Genomic DNA, 26,200 nt, shown 5'->3' with positions numbered 1-26,200 from the left:
GTTAGTTCGAGCAATTTTTTGAAACACATTTATGAAGGATAATGAGGACATGCATTCTGAGTGATTACACGGCCTGCCGTCAGAATAGTCAATAGCCGTTGGTGACGCCACGAAACTTGATACGATTAGCTTGCCGGATTGGCATGATCCCGAAGGTTACCTTGAGGCATGTAGCTTTTTGTAGCCTTTCCAGGGAACCTAAGGGCGCTTTTCCTCAGTGAGTGCTAGTCCCACCGACGAAAGATACGCTTGTATGCAGAGCGAATATCTCTTTGACCGATCGCTGCCAGTGCGTGTGTTTGCGTGTGCTTATATCCGGAAAACTAAATGCAAATATCGTTTGCATATACCGATAAATAGGCTGACCTAGAGTTCTCTTTTAGCGCTCTAAAGGGCGGCCATAGCCACATTAAAAGTGAAGCAAAACACTCCCCTTAGGCACACCTCGTTGAGATACCTCTTGTACCACTTGAAAGACTCCCTAGTTTCACTTACACAGCGCTGCCCGTATAAGGGAAGCGCGCACAAAACGGAGAATATTTCTCTTGAGTGGGCAGCTATGTGAAACAATAGTTTTGTCTGGTTGTACTCGTCTCTACAAGTACGCAGACGGCTTTCTGGGACCTGCTTCCTTCGCCCTGCCTTCAGAACCTAGCTATTCCGGCTTTTCAAATGTGGAAGGGGACTATATTCGTATATAGGCTGTTCGTATATAGGTTCGTATATAGTTGTTCGTATATTGGTTCGTTGTTCGTATATAGGTGTGTTTTTACGTATTCACGTATATATTAGTATGTGTATGCTTTTTACCGTTGCCAAACAGCTGCTGTGTTTACGGGCTGCCAGGCACCCTTCAAGTGGTCACTGACCGCTTTTTCGCCTGGTGGACCCCCAACACTGTAATGTTGGAAAATAAACTTGAAACTTGAAACTTGACTACAATGGACTCCCCCACGGCGCTCCGCGATGATAACGGGGCCAGCTCAACTGGCATCTTGAGCGGCGGCGCCTATAACACTGGGCTCAATCAAAGAAGCGATGGGAAGAGCAGTGGATTGCGGGGTGTTTCGTTACAGCAATGCAGCATATATTTTTAATTGACGGACTTCTGCTTACCGCGACTATTAAGCACAGCACAACACTACAGAACACAACACGACATCAACACAAGGCAGCAGCACGAAAGTATATATACAGACAGAACAACCATAAAGCAAGAAAAAATACCAAGAAAAAAGATTCAGATAGAACCTATTCCCAATGACTGACGATGGGATACTAGAAATTGCGATGTAAATAAATAAATAAATAAATAAATAAATAAATAAATAAATAAATAAATAAATAATGTGGCTAGCAATATTCCGGTTGTCTGAGATTTGTGTTGAACTGAATGCACTTCTTATGCTCCTCTCTGCTCCCACTACCCATCCACTCCGTTCACCCCTTTCGGTGTGAAGGGAGCCTTGGGCCTTCCATGACCGCTCCACTCCGTCCAACCTCTAAGATTTGAAAGTCAAATTGCGGCTTTCAATGCACTTTCTGAGAGCATCGAGAAAGTGATTAGACACTTTGACGTGGTAAAAAGCTCGAAACAAAAGACGAGGACACAAGAAAGAACACTTGCACAGAACGGGCGCCCTTTCCGTGTAAGTGTTCTTGTGTCCCCGTCTTTTTTTCTTTCGCGTCCTGTGTAAGCGTTCTTTCTTTCTTTCTTGTGATCCGTTTCTTTTGCGCTTTTTACCATGTCGAAGTTTTATCACCAACTATCCCAAATTTCTGCGTCGGTTAGACACATTCTACCAGAACATCAACTGGGTTAGTAAGCAGCCCGAGAATGTAATCCTAACAAATTGCAATAAAGAAAAAAAGAAAATGAAGTTTACAATGCAAGTCATAACCGAAAAAAAAAAGCATGAATGGCACGCACGTAGGGGAATGCAAACAACACAGTCTTGTGGTATTAACAAAAAATGCTATGGAAGGTTTCTTTGTTAGTCCCAGACGCAATATTATCAGGAAGATCATTCCACAAGCGTATTTCTCGCAAATTGGGGGGGGGGGGGGATTATAAATGCGTTTGTAGTACCTTATAGATGAGATTGACGCTATGCTGATACTACGATCCGCGTTCTGTGGGAATGTAAGGGTTCGAGTGGGTAATGGGGGATAATCGTGCTTCGAAAGACATTAATTAAAGATGCCCGAAAAAGCGATCTGAGGCCAGATACGTAATAGGTAAAGACAAAGACCGTGTTTTTGTTTCGCCTATGCTCGAGTCGGAATTGTAAAGCGGCCCGAAGTTGCACCACTTCTATATGCCAATCAAATTAAATTGGTACGGGAATCAGATGGATGAAGTGAACTCTATAGCCGCAGGGTACCGAACATTTTATAGGCTAATTGACGAATGTTAGGTGGCGCAGCATAGACATTTCGACGTAGGCACCCAAACGCTGCAGCCAGTGCCGCTTTTATTGTTCTTGTGACTGCCGCGTCGAAAGTTAGTCTGTTTTTTCCCAGTGGGCGGGTGGTGGCCTATTGAAATGTGTAATTCCCCCTGTTCGTGGGATCCGCTGCACCGACTCTATTACACTCTTAGTGGCGTCCCGGATAGCGTCCTATTTATATGCGGTTGGCAGCCTCAATACCGTGATATAAGAGGCCCTGACAGACTTCTTTTCCGTGACAAAACCTCAGGCGGTTACAGCATGCTTATATGCTGCGCCAACGACCCGTGTCACGGCTATATACTAGCGGACAGCCTGACGCCAGGAAATAAATAAAAAGAGGGGGGCAATCGTGACGCTCCGAGCGATATGTGTGGCTTGCGGCGCATGCGCGTATTCCCCCTCACACAATGGCCCGCAACCTTCCTTTGCGGCGGCCGACGACACGCGCCCGACGACACGGCGACAGCCGAAAAACATTTAAAAAAAACTTGCGCGCACATGCGCAGTAGGAGTGGAAAAAAGATCGTGCGTGGCGAGTTGTGGTCCGGTGATTTGTCTTTAGCGCGCGTGCGCAGTATGGAGTAATTTCAGCGCGGAGCAAGTTGGGGTCCCGCGCTTTGACTCATGCTCTGTATAGTTCATACTCAGTTCCGAGCGTTCACACCTGACCACGTTAGCTTCCGCTGACATCAAATGTGTGCATCGAAATCAGTGTAACAGGAGAAGCAACTGCGAATGCAGTTGCTTCCCCTGTTACACCGACCCTGTTACACCGGCCACCGGGAACGCAAGCCAAGCAGCGGCGCCATGTCAAGCCGGCTGGTGTGTGTATTACGGGCATAGCCCGGTTGAACACGAGCGGATAGGTAAGTCCCTGGATTTCTTTTTTTTTTTTCGAGGGGTGGGGGAGCGCAGACTGTAAGAATTTGTGTTTGCAGACAATATAGCAAGGACCACAAAATTATGCCTTTTGCGTCGTCGTAAGAAGCCCGCGCCAAAACCGTTCTCCGATACCCGTGATCGTACGGTAAATTTGACGTTCTTATAGATAGGATTCGGGTTCGATCCAGGAGGAAAACGAAAACGCTTGCACATGTGGGGTACTTCCGTTGCCGTAATGAGTATACCGCGGTGACATAAAGAATTTGCATTTTTACACACGTCCCATTTTCAAGGTCAAACCACATAAAAACCAGTTTGAATTTTGTATTTTTCAATATTATATGGCCACTGCTTGCCATTTTCGGTAAGAGTAGCAAAAAGTTAGTTATAACGTTTTTTCTTAACCAGATTTTCGCGTCGTCGTTTCGGCTAGTGAATTTTCTTGCCCGTTGAGTATTCTGGATCCTGTGGCGATTTGGAAACTTTCTTACGGTGCGTTTAAGTGGTAAAGTTTTCCCATGAAGCAACATTCATGAGTAACACCAGCCTCCATCTTGTTGTGTTCGGCACTTCGGCACAGCTGTCGTCTGTCTGGAGTGTCAACTCGCGGTTTGCAGAAACATGATGCAATGGCAGCGCAAACGCGGCGCGGCGCCGGCGTGGAGGTTGCTCAAAGCGGTGGCTTCTAATGTTTTTACTCAGCCTCCTGTAAAGGCGTTATACAGGAGGCCATGGTTACAGATGCGTTGGCTGTTGGTCGGTGCGCGCAGTTTACCTATGCTTTAGCAAAAGATATTGCTAGCAGTTTTATTCGATCTTTCATAAAATGTTTTGCCCCATACTATTGGTGGAAATTGTTTCATAAAAAGAAACTAGGGCACATTACCCTCCGCGTGTAACAGCGAAAAGGGTTTTTTTACGACGTCCAATTGACGTGCCAGCGTCAAATAAAATTATGCCAAAGTTTTCTCGCACACCTTCGCACTGAAAAAGCGCTCGGCCTTCCTATGTATATGAAGAAACGTCCTTTTGGAGAGCTTTTGAATATAAAGCAGAAAGAAAGAAATAATTGCCTAAACTACAGCGATGCACATGCCTGATTTATGATATTTTCACATATCTGCTAAGGTGTTGGTGATACTTCTGCTGCGCTCCTTCAGGCTATACTGTTTTACCGCCGATAAATAACGCCACAATTTTGTACCTGGTCACTTTTTCAATTACCTTTTCTTTTCTTCACGCAGTGCCAACACAACAGAATGCTACCCGTAACTCGAGGTTTTTGAGATGTTTACAACGCTGTTTCCATTACAGTGCGACGAAATCCCCGAAGCAGCAGCTCCCGGGCCAAAGATTGCTGGGGGGGATTCTACAAAGGCCTTCTACATCATCGGAAGTGGTGTATTTCTACCCCCTCGTCTTCCCTTTCTCTCCCTGCGATACATATGTGGTGCAGGCTGGGAACCTCTTTCCCTCTCACAGTCACCTCACATCACCTGGACCATAATTGAAGCCCGGAGAAAGTACTTTTTCTTTGTTTGGTAATATATTACATTAGGACATGAGGTATACCCGTCAGCTTTAGGCCAAACATTGGGCTTTGTACAGTCAGCAGCCTGCAAAAAAGATGTTTCCTCCCTGTTCAGCAAGCTGCTGAAAATTCCATAAATGAAAGAATAATTTCATCTTCACAGGTCCTTATTTGCTCTTCCACAAAAGAATATTTTCATTTGTGTGTTCCATAAGGGCAATCTGCTAATATTTGTATTTGGTATTTCAGTATAAGTATCTCGTGTTCGTATTTGTATTTTTGATATCAAATAAAAAGAAAACATCGTTCCTTCGACATGGTGTCATTCATGTAATTTTAATCTCACACTTGTGCACGCTCATGAATTCGAAAATGACAAAATACTTAAAATTTACATACCCAACTCAGCTCTCTGCTCATGTCCCAAGCTTGTATGAGTAGAGTATCACTTCAAGATCCGGATAGGTTTAATGTATACAGATATTTGCTTTACAGCTTTGCTTGTAACATGGCATTATAAATATAGGGAGTTTTTTTTTAATTCGTAGTATGTGCATTGAGGCCTGATAGATCAGGTGGCAAAACACTGAGATTATAAAGGTAAAACCTCATTGCATGATAACTGAGGTCATGAAGGTGTTCCAGAAGTGCACAAGTCACAAATGTGTTAGTGCAATTGCAGCCATTGTAACACATTTATTGGTGGCAATGTTTTATACGGTCTAAACTTCAGATGCACAAGTGTGCATTCATTACCAAGTGCTATGGTTTTGGTGAACGACCTTGAAAATGTTGAAAATGCTCAACCGCGACCTTGCGCTTCCGCGTACAATAATATAACTCGTTAATAACTGGAGCGCGAGTTAAATGAGGCCACTTAAAAAAATTGGAAAAATTAAGAGAATTGTCTACTAATGCTGAGCATTCTTATGGCGCTTCCCTTGAGTGTGGGTCTTTTAGAGCCAAATTTCTTGAATTTTCCAAGTCCTGTCCGTCAAATAATCTCCATTTACACTATTATAACAATCACAGGTGTTACTGGCGCCAAATCTGCATTTTTTGTAAATGAAGGGCGTTACACGGCTCACCATTTTTCGTATTTTTTATATTTTTCTTGGTTTTTCGTTTTTCAAAGTTATGTTCGGCCAATTCTCTCGATCTACGCTATGATAAAAATTCCAAGTTTCCGCAAAATCTGCATTATTGTGGAAATGCAGGATGTTATACTGTTTACCAGTTTGTCATTTTTTTATATTTTTTTATTTTTTGGTTTCTCAAAATTTGGTTCGACAAATGATCTTTACGATATTATAACGATTAAAGGTGGAACTTCCGCGAAAACTGCATTTTTCTGGAAATTCAGGGGGTTACAAGTTACACGGCCGAGCGCCTATCCGGTCTGCGCGAGAAAACGCTAAGATATTCTTTGTGTGCTCGCGATCACCAATTCTTCAGGCGACGCGGCAATTCTGCAGGCGTCACGACACAATGTTATATAGAATGAGTAATTTATTATTGGTTCTTTACATTACCAGAGACGTAATTTACTACCGCCCCCTCTTACAAAAATAAAGGTGAAGGCATGTAACAGCACCATCAGAAGAGCTACGACGAGCAGAAAAACTTCAGTACACCATTTCATGCTTGGTATACTTGCCACTCGTGACCAGACAGTCTTATGTTCAGCACGACAGTGTGCCTTACGTGCTAGTCATTTGCATGCATTGTCATAGGAGGCACTTTCCGCGAATGGCCAAGAATACTTTTGGTTACAAGGCAGAAGAACTGTTATCAATTCCGTTTGCATCGATGGAGGAGGAGGAGGAAGTGGTAGTTGGGGGTGGGGGAAGGGGAGATAGAGGCCGGTAACTGCCTGGCGTTTCGCCGACACCTCAACCGGCCGAACGGAAGCGAGAGGGGGGACAGTAAAAAGAGTAGAGAAGGAGGGATGGAGGAAGAGAGGGAGAATAATAATTCGGCACGCGACTCTTCCTTGTAGCACGCACCCGTCCCTGCAGACAGGGGAAACAACTACTGGAGAAGGGGTTACACACCGGTTGGCGGCTGTGCTGGTGTGCATTATACATTGGTTAGCAGGTTATGCAGGAGTGGATCACAAGGTTGGGGCTGTCGGGGGGAGAGGTGGGAGGGGAAAAAAAGTAATAAATCACCGCATGGCGCATCATACTGTTGAAATGGGCACACAGCATGACAAAAGGTTTCTGCTCGTAACAATGTACTTGAAGCCCTCCCAACCGTAGTATTATGCCTCTTTGGTGGAGTGATTCGAAAACGGTGGTCTAAAGAAAGTCACTCACAGCGGAATGTGTTATTTAAGACTCCTGCTTGACGCGCAACAGCATGCAGAATACTTATAAGCCCATGTTTGCACTCCCCAGCAACCCGTGGGTCGTGGAGCAGTGGTTATGATACCCGCCTCTTCATGTGTTGTAGTAGACCCAGGTTCGAGTCTCCGTAGGGTTGTGTGTATGTGCCTATGTGCACTTAGTGTGCCTCGCATGATGTAATATGTGTTAGAGCATTCGTCACGGGATGCTGACGTTGACCTGGCAATGCGAGCAAAAAAAAACCCGAATAAACTCAATTCTGGCCGATTGGCTGGTTTTTTCTTCTTTTTTTTGGTAGAAAGCAACAAGGCCGCTTATTTGAGGGGCCGTATGATTTGGGGGCCGCTTCGTAAGCGGGAATAGATTAGCATAACGGGCCGCGTAAAAAAATTACGGCCAGTGGCCTGCCGAACACACGGCCCGGTGTTTAGGTGGCCCGCTGGTTAGGTGGCCCGCTGGTTAGGTGGCCCGCTGGTTAGGCGGCCCTCAATACGGCCGCTTAAACGCCGGGCCGCGTGTTCGGTGGGCCGCATGTTTGGCGGGCCGCATGCGCGCGAGGCCGCCTGAACCGCCGCTTTATAAGCGGCTTTAAAATGATGCGGCGGCCCGCCTGCATGCGGGTCGTATAACCAGGAATTGACTAAGAGTGTACGCTTCTCGCCAGTGGATGAGGATAATAGCCCGTTTATTTGTTCCGATCTAATATTTGTCGTCCTATCCAAAAGCATACAGCCCTTGGCTTTTTTAACATGTTCATGCCTTCAACTTTCCTGTCTGTATCTTAGTACCAGCTCGGTCAGAAGCTGCGTGCAGGCATAGTTGAGAAACATGGATTAAAAAAAAATAGAAACGAAGCAAAATGCGTTCATTGTGTTATCAGGCGAAAGAAACGCGTAGTTTCAATTTTATAACTATTGGAAATTGTACTGCTCAAGACATGGAGAATAAGCCATTAATAATAAGGGGGAATTGAGGTGCCCAGATTACACGAAGAAACATTTAGTGGCCCGTTCACTAACTGTATCGAGAAAGTTTACAAAAGATGGCCGCACGAACCTTGGAAGCTTTAAAATCTTCCGGTAGAAATTTTAACTTTGTTTGCGTTCCAGGCGCACTTGATCCTTTGTTAACAAAGGCTTTTGTAGTGCCGAATTGGCACAGTCTTCAATTCAAATTTCGCGTGCGCTGCATACTTATACGAGGGATAGGGACGAGGAAATGAACAAACGCTCTGTTGGTGCGCAACCAACGCATGCTGCGTTCATTTCCTTACCCGGTCCGTCGTATAGGTATGCGGCAAACGCAAAATTGGAATTGGATTCTTTGTAAGTGACGTTACACAGCTTCAGCGTTAGCGTTAAGGGTATCTTGAAGCGACTGGCGTGCGCATTACTTTACGCTGCCCTTCACAGTGCTCCCAAACATGTACTGATCACGATACAGTCAGCTGAATACAATTTGCTATGGCAGTCTTTAGGTCCTTATACAGCGATCACAGGGCTGAAAACATCCATTGCTGTCCGACGAGAGGGAGAAAAGCACTGCCCTCTCCCCGGTTTATGGTGAGGCAAAAAGCAGCTTGCTGTACGGTTCCCTTTGTCGCGTCATCTCCGTGCCACTCCCGAGAGAAATGAGGCTACAGACAGCTGGATCATGTGATGTATAATCCGGTTGCCAGTTCTAAATCAATCGTAAACGTCTATCGCGCGACGCTACTTACGGCTGGTCATGTCATAAGTTTTAGGCAATTATTGCTAGCCTTGACGTGAAGCGAACGCAGTACGCACGTTCGCAGGTGGGTGCAAAAACCCGCCATAAAATCGCGTCGCCGTACACACAACACCGCCTGCGAAGCGAACAGAGTTTCAATTACCGGCTAGCAACGCATGAACCGTATGCCGACAAACAGCTACGGCGGGATCGCGAAGCCCGGGAGCCACCAAAAAAGAAAAAGAGAGATATATTTCCCGTTGTTATTATTTTTCCAGTATATTTTTGGGACTTGGAAGTTTGTGCACCCGATATATTCATGTGGCGGCCGGCCCACAAAGAATGAGATCTCCTAACGGCTCGACACAATATGTGGCGTGTCTGCTACTAGGGACGTGTAATAAGGAAGCGTCCCAAGTGATGCGGAGGCGCATTACAGGGAGAGGAGCGGGCGAGCGGCTCGACGCCGGCGCGGCAGGCAAAGAGAAAAGAACTAGACTGTTTGGCAGCGCCAACCACGCAATATCGTGCGAAAGCAGCGCACATCTCTACTTTTTCGCAGCCTACCGTCTAGATATATATCCATTGGATGATTGGATTCAGCCTGTCGCTTGCGCTGAGGTGCACGCACAGACGGTCTAGACAGCGCGCCAACCATGGTAAGATTGAGTGACAAAGCGCTGGCGAAGCAGCCGCTAAACCCTCTCCGTTTCCCGGGGTACTTCAGTAGCGATGCTCCGAGCGAGTGCAGCTGCGATGCCGCTTCGCAGCGGATTGCGTGGCATGACGTCAGACCTGCCACACTTGCGCTCCGGTGGCTTAAGGTCATTGCGACGCGATGAATGACCTTGTGATGCATGGCGCAGTTGAGCTTTCGATGGTGCAGCATACCCGGGAAAAATGGGAAAGGGCCGGGAAACATTGGTGAAACAAGCACGCCTCGATATCGACAAATTGAAGCCCGCTCACTAAAAAGGAATATTTAAAAAGCAAAGAAATACAGTTTATGCGCTTCTGAGTGAGCGAATTTCTTTTTATCTAGTTAAAATTGAATACATCAGTCACGGGCTGCACCAATTGCAGATAATACTTAGGTCCCTTCGGGGGAGGAAAAGAAAGGAGGGATGCGTTTATAGATTAAAGTAACGTCCGCCTGGCGACGAGCTTGGCTTGCTACTCCAGATGAACATGAGACGGAAGGAACTGGAGACATAATGAGCGAAGGGAGCGAAAACGCAAAAACGCATACAAACACTAACAAAGGCAGATAAACACACAGAAACTGACAGACGCAGGAACGCACACGCAGCACCCACTCCGGCCTGAGATTTACTATAGTAAAGTTCAGGCCGGAGTCGTGGAGAAATGACACCAAGGGCCTTGTACTCCGTGTCACCACGGCAGTTGCGTGCCCTGGACCGATGACGCCGCAAAGCTTCAAGAATGCATCAGCACGCAGTCCCAAAATTGTCGTCACGGTTAGCTGTGGGGTGTCACAACAGGGACACACACACACAGTATATGTCCGGTGTCCTCACGAACACTGCAAGCGTAATAGTGAGAGGAGGCAACTCGGTCCTTTTTGGAGCGCTGTGTGGTCGCTAATCAATTTGCGGTGGATAATGCAGTCGTCGAATCAAAGAAATATGCAGGACTCCGCGTGTAAAGCCAAGTCATCTATGAATATAAGGAAGGGAATGACTGAGAACGCGGCCAACCTGAATTTGCAAAGGAACGCGATAAAATAAAATGATTAACGACCATGGACTGCTCAACCATAGAAAGAAAACTACAAAGTCACAAAGCGATTACGGTATATCATGTGTTAAAAAGAAAGAAATGATACCGATCTTACGTGGTAGCTCCACAAAAGCGGTAATATAATCAACAGCTACTATAAAACACCCTCAGCGTCCATTACGAACACCAACATGGGCTACGGCAACCACCAATGCATGCTCACGCACCGCACGAAGCGTTCCCCTATCCCAAGCAGTAATTGCTTGCGTTAATTAAGAACCAATAAAGTGGCAAGGCTTACCTGCTGTGCTCTTCCGGGTTGTGGGTTTCCGGGAACTGGAAGGCGCAGCAGTGGTACGGGTACGTGAGATGGGCCACTCGTATAAACCGGAAGTGGTAGACGGAAGGAAACTCGCGCAGCGCCGGCGCGTCACGGAGCTCGAGCACCTCCAGGGATTCCAGGCCACGTGTGGGAAGCTTCGTTAGACCGGTCTCCGAAAGGTCTCTTTTGGAATACGAGAAAAAATTCAGAGCGGGGTGAACATTTCCCCATATAGTACTTCTCTGAACAGCTCTTGGTATTCCCTGAATTTTTGTCATTTTCTTTTACGGGACAACTTCTGCCAAAATAAATTTTAACGACGCAGAAAATTCGATTTTTTATTTTTCCGAGGGGCCTTTGGATGGAGTTGATATTTGAAGCTGCCTAAGAAATCAAACTGGCCCGCATACAATTTTCGGAACTGAGGCTACTGAAAGCGGGCTTCCTGTCATGTTTAAATAACTGTATTCGGATGAAGAAAAAAAAAAACGAGAAAAGCTTGGAATGAGGCAGTTTCGCGTAGTTTGGCTTTTAGGATTTTCTCAGGATTCCTAAGCTCGGATCTGAGCTGAGTGTGCCGGAAAACCATCCGTTTTCAATGCGACTGGCACTCTTGGTGCCTTTTTGGTATGTCTACCTGTCCCTGTATAGCTTCTTATACCGAGCCGTCTGTGTGTTTAGCCTGGGTGAAAGTGGATAGGGGAACACAGTGGCGAGGAATGCGGGGAGAGTGTGGGAGGGCATAAAAGGGGAAGTTAATTCAGTTCATCAATACATCTGTCACCGAAGGGCAATTGTAGTGCTGGTGTAGACCCAACCGCATACACCGGAATGATCGCCACAAAGTCACCTTGCATTTTAGATGCCCCCATGTGCTAATTGCGCACGTGCAATAACTATCATGTGGTATACAATTATACGTTCGTTTCCCTACCTCTACTGCATGTATAGTGGTAGCAAACTCTCTCCACCCAGTGGTCAAGTAGGGGTGACGTCACTCATTACACGCCAACCACCAGAAATAGAATGCTAATCGCATTTACTTGGATAATACTTTTCTAGATATGCGTTCTTCCCCCAATTTCTTTCCCTGCCGAAAGCGATTATTGCGAAGGACGACAAAAGCGTTGCTTCACTCATCAGTCTTACTCGCCTTTACAGGCCGCAGTGATAGAAACCCTTAAACGTTTTCCGTTTCGGTATTTATTAAAACGAATCGCTCTTTGGCCACTTCACCCCCTGCCATCATCGACGTGCCTGTAAAAGGTACTCTGCAGCACAACCAGTATTATGAAGGTGAAACAAACGTTAGGCTTTCAGTGAAGCAAATCTGCACTACTCTCATTACTCGCACTCGCAGTACTCGCGCCACAGGATTTCTTTCCTGTAATAATTTGGGGATCGTTAACTGTAGATGCCTGCGACGAAATAGCGAGTAATTCTCCTGGGCCAAAAGATGCATCGGATTTCAGGCAATCATCAGAGTTGAAAAATCGGGAAGCGTGGTATCACCAATCGAAAAGCAGACTGGCTGAACTAGGGCTTTTTTCTTTCTTTATCTTAATTTTTAAAGACAACACTCTTCCTCTAGAGAGGTAAAAGCTCAAATTTCGTTATGTTTTCTATCTGTCACCCGAAAAAAGTAAATAAATTCAAGAGCCACAAAACCAAGCTCAGCGGAGTCACTGGTGAAAATCGAACCAATGTCTAACGGGTGGTAGAGGAAAGCGCCAACATTCCAGCCACACACATATTTTTTATGTTTCAGCCACGCACGTGAGACGAGTGTAAGGCGTTTGGACGAATGACACATCCTGTGTTGAAAGTTACTGTGCCCGGTTCACACCGTGTGTTGTACCGCGCATCATGAAACGCGCAGAGGCAACGGGGATCAGGCCACTGTATAAAAAAGATGCGCCAATTGCACACAGTTGCCTTTGCTTGAAAACTTTGTGACGATAAATTTTGTTGTACTGAGCAGGGCGGGCACTGAAGTGCTATCACCCTCGTGTTCATTAGGTTAAAAAGTCGCGACGAATTCGTGGATAATCTTCGACGTACGAAATCGACAGTTCAGAAGGAATAAGTAGGGGCGGCACCTATCGGGGGCACAAAGCTACCGTCTGTCCGCTTCATTCGCAGCGGAGCTAGCAGAGACACGGGCAGTTGTTTGTTTATGATTATACGTGGGTATCTTTTCTTCAAAATAAATAAATATTACAAGCAGTAGAAGCAGTGCAACTGACCAATAATCGTTGTCTTCTGTCCTGCACGTCGACCAAAGTCCATCGACAAAGAGCGCTTACGCAACTGTTGAATGCGACCATCACACAGACAATAATCGAGACAGGCCGTTTCAATCTGCGCAACACGCCAGTTGAAAGGACGTGCTACTGCAGACGAGTTATGCTACGCGGTGCTAAGGCCAGAAGAAGATTACTATTCGACTATCATTTCTTCGTGAGTAGTTCTTGGTTTGTACTTTATTGGCGTTTGTTTCAAGCAGCAAGACAATGAAAATTAAATTCAGCAGTGCGTCTTGTGCGCCGACACATTTTATGAACCGAACCGCGACCTGTGTATTTGTATAAAACAGAATTCCATTACTTCTATCGTCTTAGTTTCACAGAAAAGGAGAGGAATGAGACGCTGCTGAATTCTATTACGAACGTGTTCAGTTACGCCCTACAAGCTTTTTTAAAAACTCTGGGAATTCGCAGACTGTCGCAGGGGCGAACGTTCACATAATTGAAAGAGTGGCGCAGTGTGTGCGTAAACGCTTCGAATTCAAGCAATGGGAAGGGTGGTGAGGGAGGCTTCAGGGGGGAGGGGGGCAAGCTTTCCCGTCTTTTGATTTGGAGCGCCGATTAATTTCACCTTTTTTCATTTTCATACAGTCTCACGTATCTCGAAATTAAATATGGACTGTGTGATGTACGTTCGGCCATACGCATAAAAAAGTGGAATTTTTGACACACGTGCGAAAATGATTGACTGAATCGTTTTGCTGGGCTCGAATACACATCCTCCTAATAGTGCTCTAAAGCTCGTCCCTAATGGTTGCGGCTGGTGAGAATTTGGTAATGGCATTGAGCAACTAGTACACGTACCATTGTATTAACTGTACATGTTAACAGTACGTGTTCTAGGTTTGTAATGAGTTGCATTCTGTAGAGTCAAAGTTCCAATGCCTCCAGAGCACTGTGTAACAAGTACCAAAGCTAATTAATTAAGTAATTATTAAAGCACTTCTCACAACGCTGTGAGGTATAATTATTATACTTTTGTGGGCATTGGGCTGTGCAGGTGAAGAATAATGGCGGATGCATTTTGAATTGAGCCCAGCGTGTACTTACTCCGCCTCTGATTCCCGAGCAAGCAAGCAAGACACTGGACCTATAGAATTCCGCACTTTTTTACTCAATTGCGCAACCAGGTGAGCAGTGCAAATGCTAACCGAAACATGATTTTCTCGCACGAAATGAAGGAAGCGATTGATGCAAAAACAAACAAACAAAAAAAAAACAAAGGAGGTGGCTGAAAAATGTAAGAATAGTCTCTCAAATCTTCGGCCTGGGGCAACTGCTCTCATTTAGTACATTCTCCAAATCAAAATTCCATGCGCAGTCTAGCACACGGGCGCATGTTACGCTCCAGTCTATTTATGTATCCTATACCTAACCTTATGTAATCCAATCTAATGCTCATACTCTAAATAAACCTAATCGAACCCAATATGAACCAATCTAACCCAAGCTCAACCTAATCATTTATTGGATGAGGCAGTCGCGCTCCCAGCGACACATGAATGAGTCACCACGTAGGTGAGTGCTCTGAATGAGCCGAAACACCGAAGGATTGTTCAGCGTTCACCTGAACGTCGCGTTTTTCCCTTCTTTTTTTAACTCAATCAGGAAAGCAGCCGCGCCAGCCTAGTTTAAAGCGAGTGGCTTCGGCACCACAGCCTTCGGGACACCGCGGTGCGTAGCGATATCTAGTTTTTACACATTTGCCGACAACGCTTCAAGTGACAAGAGGAGAGGCTATGATGAGATTGACGCCGTGGACAAGAGACGACGAGCTTACGACGATGCGGAGCTCTCATCCTTTCTCCACCGGCTCTTCATTTTCTTCAAATTTCTTTCCCACATTCCTGCTGTCAGCGCCGTAACCAAGGCGCCTATAGAACTTGAAAACACCGTAAGGCTATTTTTAGGGGACGGGGGCTGGCTCTATTCACTTCGTATGAATGGCGTGGAGTGCCAGGAATTTCTCTCGCTTGTCGCCCCGTGGGCGAACTCAGCAGTTGCTGCCTGAGCGGTTGACCCTCCTCAAAAACTAAGCCAGAATTTTCTAAGCCATATTCTCGCTCCGGGCGCGTATCTTCAAAGCAAAGAGCGTCTTATGAGAAAGATTTGAGCTGCGCGCTTCCGTGTGAGTGTTTGCATGTTTTCTGGGGTGAGTGAGAGAGGTTTCCCCGTAAAGCAGAGGAATAGATGTTTGATTCGGGAGAAGATCCGAAAAGATATTCACACCATGACACTGTGATTTAGCTGCAAGGTCTACAAAGAAGCAGGCTCCCTGAGGCGAAAAAAATTTAACGCCAGTGGTACGTCACGAACGCGTGGAAAACCGGAGATCAGGTGTTTAAACAGGCAAAGGACAAAATGTAAACATGGCAATCTTTATCAACGTAGGCTACCTTGAACGCCGAACAACTTCAACAGGAATTTCCAGAAGAAATCCAGCAGAAATAGAGGCCATTTCCGAACACTTTTTTTTAAACGCCTAGAGTTCCTTAACACACAACTTGGAAGGGCTTTAAGAAGGGTCTTAAATTGCTTACAAGTGACTGAGGTTTGAGAGCCCGTAGAAAGCGTCATCTTCGATGAGAGTGAGTTTCCGATTGCCACGAAGTCTCCTGAAAAACAAAACAAAACAAAATCACAGATGATCAGCACAACGTGATGTGACCCACAGCGACATGGTCGTCTAAGGACAGCGCTTCGCGCGGTAAGTTCCGCCGTTGGAGCTTTAAAACAGAGGGAAAAAATATAGTCGGCATGTGTGATGGATGGTTCCTTCGTGGATATTCGCCTGAGGTAGTTGACGCACCGAATAATCCGGTAAGGTATTGGCGCGGCCATTTTCAGTAAATCTCGTGTTCTTTGCCGTCTCTGGCGGGGGGTGGCATTCACAAATGCTTACTCGTACTTAATAGGAATGGCAGCAAGGGCGGAGTGCGAAACGTGCGGCACATCGGAGACGACACGCCACGTTTTATGCGAGTGCCCACGCTACTCGGCTGAAAGAAAAAAGCTGTCGTCAGCGCTGAGGAACCTGGACTCTCGGCGGCCATTTTCGGAGGGAAAGATTCTGTGCCACTGGCCTTCTCAGTCATCCGCTCAGAAGGCGACTAAGGAACTATTACGTTTTCTACGGGCGACGAACTTGAACACTAGGCTATAGACTGAGAGCTTCCAGTGTCAATCACTGTTAGTGCCTCAGTGCTGGGCATACGTGGCTGGTCCAACTTTTCCTTTTTTTTTTCCTCTCTCTTTTTTGCCCATTTCCCCTTTCCCACGTGCAGGATAGCAAACTAGGCTCTAGCCAGGTTAACTTTCCTGCCTTCTACATTCTTCCTTCCTTCCTTCCTTCGTGCGAATATCTGTCACGTGGCGTGTGTGCGTGGGCATGGGTCTGGAGCAGCTTCAGCATGCATTTCAGGCGTTGCCTTTTCGAGTTTCGCCTCACTCTACAAGCCATGTTGAATTCCAATATTGTCTCTTAAACGTTAAAAGGAGGTCAAAAAGCTTGGAAACAAAGCCTGGAATTACAACTTTTCAGCTGGGCTCGTGAACGATTTAAAAGGGCTTGTAGACGAGGGGCAAAATTTCCCGCGTAGGAAGCCGAGCGTTTCACCCGACCAACTCGTCAAATGTCCAAAGAACTTGGTTTTTCAGATTTGCGATAAGCGGCGCATGGGCAGGACGCGTGCGGAGGACACACGGGGATGGATACCCGGCCGTTCACACAGGGTGAAAGACACTCTCCAAGCAAAAAGTGCCACTTGTAAAATGTTCAACTTCTGAATTACATTATTTCTCCGGGTAGTCAACGGACCAGGGTGATGGGAGGGGGTGTATGCCGCGCAGCCATCTCTTCGCTCTAATACTCAAGCGCCAGCATAGGGATCGCCTTTCACATTAATAGACACCGCGCTACGCTCAGCGAGAAATAATTCGCGCTGACTGGCGCGCCACCAGCGGCGGTGCGCGCGTCCCCGTCGCGAAAGCCGCCGGGGTCGGCCATGCCATCTGTTCATAATAACTTCTCTCTCTCTCGCTTACGGGCGATGCGGTGTGGTTCTTGGGGTCGTTTATCAGGCCATCTAGCCCTTTAGACCTTTTCACAGCTTCGAGATAGGTCGTAACGGTAGCCAGCCGCATTGTGGAGTGCCATACCCACGTTAATTCACCTTACTTGCAGCTCTGTGTTTCCTTATTAAACAAAGCCGTGGAAAGGTAGGCTCCGTAAGCACTTTTTTAGGCAGTTAGGCTATTCTTCGCTGCGAGAACTTCACAGTTTCCCGCATGAAACTTCATAAAATCAATAAAGAGCATTTCAGCAACGTTGTAGTACACCCGCGTGCATTTAAACGTTCGCTTTAATATCAGAAGGCCTCGCAGCAGAACCAAGGCTGAATAAAAAGTCCTCCTGCGTACCCTCCCTCCCCCCTCTGGCCACTGCGTGAAAGAAGAGAAATAAGTGGCTCGTGCGAATGCAAATGAATTACTTACATGCGCATCATCAATTGAATAAAGGGGTACTAATATTTGAATTAAGAACTATTGTACAAGCGTTACGGAAGAAAATGTTGACTTTGTTAGTTAAAACGTCACATGCAAGCTCTAAATAGCAGCGGCTGTCCAAAGACACGAATTTAGGTGATGTGCTCTGTCGCATTTTAGAGCGAAAGCTCTATTACCGCAGATACCAACCTAATTCCTCGTAGCGGGAATCTGACCTTCAAGCTCAGGCGAGGTCAAGCTAGCGTTTCGTGCGGTTGCGCAGTGAAAGCGTCCAGTCGCTAGTTCCTTCTAAGGGTAGGGTTGCGCAGAGGGGCGGGGCAGGGGAAAAGAGTGAGGCCGCGTGCCATAAGAAAATCACCCAAAGAGGCGCTGGCTGCATGCAAGTTCACTGCTCGTGCACGCCGACTACGTCGAACAGCGACTGTGTTTTGTCTTGAAGTGCAATTGTGTGAGCGTTCATTGCGTTGTCTCGGCGCGAAAACCGAGCTATCGCTCGAGAAACTTAGTGCAACCGCGTTCAACCACGGCAAGACTTATGGCTAGGGGTCCATCCATGCATCGTTTCCGAGACGCAAAACTCTCTTCGATTGCTGTCCTTTTGCCGAGTTTGAAACCAGAAGTGAGTATGCTGTGTGGTCCCTATGGATCACTGATATGTGCAGATAATTCTTACGTGAACGCATTGGCATCTCTCCTTGAATTTATGTGCTTTTATTTTAGATTACTTTATGACGGCATAGCTAAGTAAAATTTCTTTTCTTGTTTTTCGAACTTTTCTTTTCGGTGGGATATTTTTTATTTAAATAGTACTGCAGGAACAATTTAAGCTTTCAGACGTCACCAAAGCTGCAAACGACACTGGGCTAAAAAATGGATTGCAGCAAAGCTTAATGAAAATTGCAGAAAAAGAAGTGAATGGCATAGAAGAACAACAAAAGATGCACTAATCAAAGGAGAAAACCAAAGAATCTGTGAAGGTCATAAAAGTACGACATCAGGGCTACATAAACTAAACATTCAGATCATTAGAAGCAGTTCACTGCAAGGCGGCAGCAGATAAGTGATTCCACTCAAAGATTGTTTGAAATATTTAAAAAATCAATCAACGATAAAAAAAACATTATAGAAGATTACTGCTGGTGACACAAGTGGTTAGCGCTATGGCATGGGGATGTTGCATACGCCGTGCTGAAAGATGGCTAAGGTACGGGCAAGAACCTAGTGACAGCTTGCAGTTCAATAATTAATTGATAAAAAAGTGCAGGAGGAAAGCTTTACATGTGGGTTACAACGTTTAGGTCCCGCTTCTTTCTTTTAAGGCACGTGCAGATACAGTTAGATCGGGGATATCACAATTAAAGCGCACAAATAGCCATTATTTGAATTTTAGCGAGATTTCGAAGTACAGTCAAATCTCGATCTAAGAAAACCCGATCTCACGAATTTCCCCATCTAATCAACAAATTCAGATTTCACCGCAGGTGCCTATGCGAATCAGTGCTTTTATGAACTCGAACCAACGAAGTAGATTCAGCGCCATTCCAGATTTAACGAAGTATTTCGAGAAATATGACACATTGAAAAAGGAGCAACTCTGAATGCATTTCATAGAACGCCACGAAGATTATTGCGACAAGTCAGAAAAGAAAATGAGTCATCTAGTTTAGTTTTTACGGAGCTCTACGAGGTAAACTCAGTAGCCCCATGCATGGCCGCTGACCACGGCATCCCAACCAGCGTGCTTTCCACATTCTTGAAGGGAAAGGACGCCATCATCCATACCACCTCGTCTGGAGCTGCGTCGAAGAAAAGGAACCTCAAGATCCCCCCCGCACGAGAATTTGGGGGGAAACCCTGTTCACGTGGTTCAAGGATACGAGAGCCCAGAACGTTTCGCTCAGTGGGGAAGTCGTACAACAAAAATCTCCGTTTCGCGCGTCTGCTGGGGTGCGACTACTTCAGGGCGATCCCCGGCTGGCTTATTTTTTTCACCGCGCAATTTTAGCGTATTGCTAAATTATCGGCAGGCGAGCGCCGCGGCCGCCGCAGTTGCGATGTCATGGTAGCTGCTGGGTTGCGCCTCCCTTTAGACTTTCAATTTATAGAACCAACTGCTTGTAAAATGACAGCCACGATTTTACGAAGTTCTCGATTTAATGAAATAATCCGTAGTTCCCGCGGCGACTTCGTTAGATGGAGTTTTAACTGTATTAATGTTCGTGTGGGAGTCCCAAATTGTACTACCCTATTCGAGTTTGGGTCGTATGATTGACGTGACTGCTAAGTGCTTAACTCGTGCGGGCGCATTTGTCTATGTCGCTATGAGAAACGTTTCCAGAAAGCAGAAGCGCGTACATTGTTAATGTGAGCATTATAATTTAAGCTGTTGGTTGAAGTCAGGGCAACCTGTATTCATCAGCTTGTTTCAGTAGAGTAAGAAAACAGCGGGTTTCTCTTTTCAGTAGTACGAAGAAACACTGTTCTATCATTGTTAAGTTCCATGTCCGACATTTTGTTTAATGAAACAACATTATTTAATGCTAAGTTCCGCCCTAGTTTGCTTTTAAAGGGACCCTGCAACACTTTTGATAAACGCTTTCACTCTTTCCTTCGCGCCTGGAAGCACTGCGAAGTTATAGTTATCGCCAGCACGGAGCAGTACTGCGTGATTTGCTTGTCGCAGCAAACGCGCCTTCCGTTTCTGCTTTGTCTTTGTGGCTTTATTTGTAACGTTTCTATCGAATTCGTTCATTGCTGAAACTGAAGGAAAACCGGCCAACAGCCGCTACATGGCCTTAATGATGTAATTCGAGCGGTCGAAGAACGCCAAGACCGGGAAAGAAAGAATTATCGTTTGAGCGAGTTTCCAAGTTATCTGATGGGCCCAGAGCAGTAATTTTGGTTGAGGTCCACCCCCTAATCTAAGTACCGGGTGTGTCGGGTGACTACGTTCTGCAAGCATTTAGGATTTAAAAAAAAAGTTGAAGAAAGTGTTGCATGGTTCCTTTAAAAAGGCCTTTCCGCAACCCCCCCCCCCCCCTTTTTTTTTTTCTTCTCCGGATTGAAAGACTAGCAAGAAACTGATTGCCTGAATTCCCGAAACTGGGGTCCTTGGTAAACTCGCGGCCTGCTTCCGAGAGATTTTTAAGTATTTTAAATTGACCATGCCATTACCCTCTAGTACAGTCCTGGGGATCAGCTTCACCACAATGCTCTAGGTTGACCAATCCGTGCAGCCAACAATAAAACTTCGGCGAATGACGGTGTCGAGCCCACGATTTGGCTCAAAATTTTGTTCTACGCCGTGGCACCATGCACGCAACGAAAGCGTCACGTTCTGCACTGCGAAGAACGTGCCACAGCCCAGATCGGCATTTTTTAGGCAAATCGTGTGCTTGACATCGTCATTCGCCGTCAATCGTGTGCATTGTGGTGAAGCTGATCCACAAAATTGTCTTAGAGTGCACGCAGCATTTATTACACACTATCTCGAATGTCCTGTGTTTGAATCTAAATTGTTGCGTTCGCGTCTAATTTGCTTCCGGTAGGGCACCGAAGTCACTGTGTGCTTCCTCCCCTACACTGTGAAAAACACCCCTTTGCCTGTTTCACCGCAATGCGTTGGATTAACCAACAGCTATGATCGAAGGGGCAACGTAATGAAAACAGTGATTGGCATGCAAAGTTAAAAAAAAAACGCGGTCATCAGCGCTGTTCCATTATTCAGTGTGAGCGTATGAAGTGTTGCATCGCTTCGTGTCGTGGTGCAGATCTCTTTTTGAGTCATATCGTATTTCGCACCTCGCTAGTCGTCATCCCCATTGGATGCAGCGACTGTCTATTCTGGCGCAGTGTGCAAAGGTAGATCCAGGGAAATGTTTTAGGCGCGTCGTCACCTCGCCCTTCAAATTGCGCTAATAGGCTGATATTTATCCCTGATTAGTTATCTTTTATTGTATTGCATTACACGTGTGACGTGGCTGGACCTCGCGCCAAATTTATCGCCGCATCCGCATCCTCGAATTTGTGAAAGCTGCACCTGTCTGCGCGTGTCTTAGTTGCTAATCAGCGCCGTGCGTTTCCTTGGAGGTCTCCATTTCTGACGTGGCTGTTTTACGTGCGCTCTGTAGCTAGGAAAAAAAAAACGACGCAAACCAGCCTTGGAAGACACGTACACAAAGGGGAACTCGAACAGCACACACTCTGGGACTAGCGTGTGTGCCAGTGCTAGTCCCAGCGTCAGTGTTGCCCAGCTCTCTCCTTTGTGCATGCGTCCTCCAAGGCTGCCATGGGTTACGTCATTTTTCTCTAGCATGTATATCAACAGTGCCAGCACCAAATTCTTATACCCTGTCTGTGTGTTCTGATATTCCGTTAAACCTCTTTATCAGACTTCTGATGTTTTCCTCGGTAAATCACGAATATCGTAAGATCCCTTTTTGCGCTGGGTGCACCTCTGAAACGCCCCGCGGCAAGCATTACTCAAGGAGCAGAAGAAAATGGCTTTAGTGCTCGCTACTAAGGGGAGAATCTGCCCTCGGCACCGCAGATGTTAAAAATGAAGCAAACGACAGCAAGGAGCCCGCCCGTCAAACGTTGCCCGAGCGACGACCCGAGTGACTCGCGACGGCCAATCAGATTACCCCCAAACTGCACCGACGAGCAAGACACCCTAGGAGGAGGCGGGAGAAGAGAGGCAGCGTTGCGCCGCGGAAATCGGAGTCCGGGGGGGCTTTTAGCAACGTAACGGGGATGTGCGCGGAAGAGCGTGAAACGAGTTGAATAAGTGAACGCCTTCGGTCAGACAACCTCGTCTCCCCTCGGTGCGGTGCGCGAACACGGCGTAGGTGCTAATTATAATTCGATCGGAGAACTTCGAGACACCTCGGGTTAAACAAGAAAAATTGCCGTACAGGAAACGGCACAATCGTCTACTGCGCGCCATTACGCTTTAAATCTCAGGAAGTGGAACATGAAGGTGCCGGTAAACTCTGTTCCGCTTATCCGGAGTGCCGTTACCAAAGAGCCCATTACCGATAGGCATAATGGACGAAATAGTCCCGTTACTTGTTCACCTAGGCCGATATTGAGTTTAAGCGATTTCCCTTCACCGAGATTTGGTCGCGTTTATGCTTATATCGCATGATCATTTCATCCCATTATTACTTGATCGCGTTGTTGAAAACTGAGTCCCAACTCGAATGCAGCTCAAGACTTGTTGCAGGGGGAATCGACAGCAGAATAATCAAACTGGCCGAATCTGGGAGAAAACTGCTGTAAAAATGGCGGGTCTCTGCGCCAATATGAGCAATTTGGTTTTGCAGCAAGGACTGGAAGTGCTGTGGACTGTCCCAGGGAAATAAAACGCTCATGCAAAAATGTAGACCTGAAGAGAAAAACTGAGATTCGGTGTTCAGGTGTTCATGGCAGTAAAATCGTGACAAAAGCGTGACAAAAGCTCACATCGGGTGAGTTGGTTGATTACCATCCTCAAGGAAAAAGCGCAACGAACAGAAGACGACCGAAAAGCAAGCATGCACCGGTCTTCCCTCACCCCCGTCTTTGCTCCCCTGTTTCCTTCAAGATGCTTCGAAACAAGCACGCTGAAAACGCGGCCTGGGTTGATTTACGAGCTGTCGCGCCTTGTAACAAGTGAGACACGCCTATAGGGCACATCCCCCTATAAAGGGGTTGTGGAAGTTGGTGCGCTTGAGCATTATATGTCTGCGTTAGTGTTAAATTCGTTGCTCGGTGTGTATATTTTTTAGCGTAACTTCGCAGTGCAAAATTTCGGTAAAGAATTGTGCAAGCAGTGTGTTCTTGCTCTTGAATGAATTTGCTTTGCGTTTTAACCTTGGGTGGATGATAAGTATGTGAGCACGCAGGCAGGGATAAGGCAGAAAAGGACTGCCGCTACTATTGCGCTGCTGAGCACGACGAGGTCGCGGGTTCGATTCCCGGCTGCAGCGGCCGCTTTTCTGATGGAGGCGAAAAGCAAAAACGCCCATGTGTACGAGATTTGGGCGCGCGTTAAAGATCCCCAGGTGGTCAAAATTAATCCGAAGCACTCCCCTACAGCGGGCTTCATCGTCTGTGTTGCGTCGGCGCGTTAAACCCTACAATCAATCAATCAATCGACTGTCGCGACTAAAAAGTTGCGAAGAGAATAAATGTAAGTCATCGTGATTCCACTGCAGGATGAAAGCCTTTCCCATTGACCTCTACCCGCTCCTGTCCTGCACTGCCCGAGTTCATTCGTCGCCTCCGAATTTGCTTATATCGTCCCTACATATGTTTAATGAGTTTCCCCTTCTATACCCGTCTTTCGGTATCCACCCCGTTACCACGGTGGTCCAACGGTTGTCACTTCGTCCCTCCACCTAGCCAGCCGAAGTCCATTTTTTTTCTTAACTTGAACGTTTATATCTTCTACAACAAGCTTGTTCCCTGATCCAGGAGGCTCGTTTCCTGTCCCTAAGCGTTACCCCTCATTCTTCTAACCGTGGCCCGTTGAGCCGACCCAAGTTTTCTTTCCACTAGTTTAGTAAGGCGTCAAGTTTCCGACCCATACGGTATGACCGGCAGCAAGCAATGGTTGTATGCTATTCTTTTCAGTGACAGGAGTAGCTTACTTTTCATTATTTGTGAGGGCTTGACGAATGCACCCCAGACTATACGTATTCTGCGCCAGATCTGCGCAAGGTTTCTTTCTCGTGGTTTGGATTAGCACCGGCAACTTGTTCAAGGTAGTTATACTTTTCTACTTGTTCTGGCGTTGCGTTGCCTAAGCTAAAAAGGGCGCTTTCATCATGCTTGTTTATGATTACTGTAAATTTATTCATATTTATTTGTAACCCCATGACGAAGCTTTCTGATTATAGCGCAACAAGCATTTTTTTGCCGGTGCTCCGCCGATTCACTGATCAAGACCGTTTCATCTGCAAACCTCAAATGGCTCAAATATTCCGCATTTATCCGTAATCCTGCATTTTCCCAGTCAAGCTTCCTAAATACGATAAACAGTTTTGGCGAGATGGTATCTCCCTGTGGTACGCCCTTTCTGATCGGGAACTTTTCGCTTTTCTTGTGAAGGATTATCCGTCCCGTAAGTAGGAGTCATAAGATGGTCTCCTCTGTTTCCTGGTCTACTAATGCTTCCAGCACTGCTGCTTTCTGAACGTCCCCAGGTATGGAGTGCTGCCTGATCCGCAGGTGAGCACCATCGATGATACCTGAGAAGCTGAACTAGATAATTGCAACCATGCTAGAAAGGCTTTTTGGGGCAGAAACAACACTCCTTCACCAAAGAAGGTACTGGCCTCTCTGGTGTAGTAGTTGGCCTTTACCTCTCCCACGTAATTGGAGGAAGAATAAAACGTTAACGGGAAATTCTAGGTGGAGCCGGATAATTAAGTTGTAAGCGAAAAGATGCAGACGGAAAATTCTTAACCGCCATGTGAATGCTTCAAACGAATCGCACATACACGCAGTGAGCCTCCGAATCTTACCACACCTTGGGAGAATATCCTTCCCCCCTGTAAACAACCATCCCAGGTAAACAGTGACTAAATAAGCAATAAGGCAAATTTGGGTACCAATTTTAAGAGAGCCTGGCGATTCATCTAGAAGATGTAAAAATGTGTCGCATATTACGGCCTTTGTAAGCATCCTTTTTAAGAAGCATGATGGATGCGTGAATGTATACGGGCGATGTGTCACTAGCCTACTCACAAGTTATTTTTGAATACTGGTAAAATACAGGAGTTGTATACGTGAGATAAAGATGGGACGATAACAAAAACGAAACTGATGTGAAAGTCACAAAGAGGCCCCACGCGGGAAGTTAAACATAAATTAGTAGTAGTTGAAACTACCTCATCCCTTTTTTACAGCCTTAGGTGCATTTCCGGGCACCCCTTTACAAAAATTATTTATGTAACGGTGTCGGCATTACGACAATCAGCCACTTTTTCGAGGTAGACACGCTAACACATTCTTTGCTACGAAATTGTACACGGTCATACTATACACAAGCAATTCTTGAACATAAGAACCAAGCGAAAGTGGAACGTCAGTAAAGTAGCAAAAACATTGAAAGAAGTACAGAAGTAGTCGAATTTATGGGCATGGAATTTATTTACTGGCATTGCCTGTGCTGTCGGCTTGTTCGTGAGGCAACGATTTCAGTCTACGTAAAACAAATACCATCCTTAAATGAGTGGTTTGGTTCATTTACAACCTTTTCTTTAAGTCTAATTTTTAAGTGCTTGTTTCGCGCATGACTGCTTTGGGAGACATTTAATTTACATATTTTAGGTTGAATGCAGCAGGATCAATAACTAAACGTAGAGCAATTAAGCTTGTGATGTCTGTTAACCTCACGTCGGAGCTTGGGTTTGAGG

The 26,200-nt window shown here is 46.1% G+C and overlaps 1 protein-coding gene across 3 annotated transcripts in view; it reads right to left on the bottom strand.

The window, feature by feature from the left end:
• Positions 1-26,200, bottom strand: part of Lgr1 (Leucine-rich repeat-containing G protein-coupled receptor 1) — a 328,535-nt gene that overhangs the window by 72,316 nt on the left and 230,019 nt on the right. For all 3 annotated transcript variants that reach the window (XM_077686639.1, XM_077686642.1, XM_077686641.1), the window contains 2 exons: positions 15,833-15,907; positions 10,966-11,169 (listed from right to left, as the gene is read on the bottom strand). In XM_077686639.1, coding sequence (XP_077542765.1) covers positions 10,966-11,169; positions 15,833-15,907 — 279 coding nt within the window. The remainder of the gene's footprint in view (positions 1-10,965; positions 11,170-15,832; positions 15,908-26,200) is intronic.

The sequence above is a fragment of the Haemaphysalis longicornis genome, unplaced genomic scaffold (assembly GCF_048455015.1).
Source record: "Haemaphysalis longicornis isolate Haplotype H1 unplaced genomic scaffold, Haemaphysalis longicornis Haplotype H1 scaffold_1, whole genome shotgun sequence".
Taxonomy (NCBI): Eukaryota; Metazoa; Arthropoda; class Arachnida; order Ixodida; family Ixodidae; genus Haemaphysalis; species Haemaphysalis longicornis.
The sequence above is the reverse complement of the archived record's forward strand: the minus strand, read 5'-3'. Positions and strand labels throughout refer to the sequence as shown.